The 798-nt window shown below is 34.5% G+C and overlaps 1 protein-coding gene across 1 annotated transcript in view; it reads left to right on the forward strand.

The window, feature by feature from the left end:
- The window catches only part of KLRB1 (killer cell lectin-like receptor subfamily B, member 1), a gene marked incomplete at its 5' end in the record, with an annotated part of 6,686 nt that extends 6,266 nt beyond the window's left edge, over positions 1 to 420 (forward strand). Inside the window, one exon of the mRNA XM_012640784.1 lies at positions 273 to 420. Within this exon, the coding sequence (XP_012496238.1) occupies positions 273 to 420 (148 nt within the window). The remainder of the gene's footprint in view (positions 1 to 272) is intronic.
- Positions 421 to 798: the final 378 nt, after the last annotated feature.

The following is a 798-nucleotide window of genomic DNA, read 5'->3' on the forward strand; positions in this document are numbered from 1 at the left end:
TTAATTCCCAGTTTCCAAAGCTTCTTTTTTAAAATATCACTGTGAAGTTTCTTGTTAAAAGGATTCTTTTCCAGTCAAGATGAATTGAAAGTTCCAGAGGTTTATATTAGCTTTATCTTAAAAGTGCTTAGCTTTATATTTATGACTGTCTGCTTACAATGCTTAATAACTTAGTCTTCCCCTATTTCCTAAAAGACCTAGGAAATAACAGCTAAATAAGGATAATTATTAGAAAGTACTAAACACTGAGAGGCTTTTCTTTTGCTCTACAGGTTAAAAATTAAAGGTTATGCTGAAGAAAACAGCTGTGCTTCCATCTCAAAAACAGAGGCTTATTCTGAAGACTGTGATGCAGATCATAAATGGATCTGCCAAAAAGAACAAAATCCTGTCATAAATAAAATTTGTCCTGACTCTTGACTATGAATTCCATCTCAATTTGTTTACTTTCTGTGACAGATATCTGTACTTTTCACTGCATGTACTGTTGCTACCGCCTAATGTACATTTAGTGGCACAAAGTGAACAAGAATTCTGTAACTGTTATGAATCTCACAAAAGTTTGTGTCAAATCTATTCATTCCATAAATGAGGAAACAGAGAAATAGAGAAAACATGTATCATTTTAAGAGACCGTGATGTTCTATGGAAAGAAGCCCAGACCAGCTGAGGGGAATTGGATTCTAATCCTGTTGTACATGGGACTCAGCTCATCTCCAAAACAGTTGTAGTAACTGGTTTCTAAAGTCCTGTGTGTCTAACATAGTGTATGATTTTTTTATACCACCACACAACTGG

Source organism: Propithecus coquereli, unplaced genomic scaffold (genome assembly GCF_000956105.1).
Source record: "Propithecus coquereli isolate 6110/MARCELLA unplaced genomic scaffold, Pcoq_1.0 Scaffold1574, whole genome shotgun sequence".
In the NCBI taxonomy this organism is placed as follows: Eukaryota; Metazoa; Chordata; class Mammalia; order Primates; family Indriidae; genus Propithecus; species Propithecus coquereli.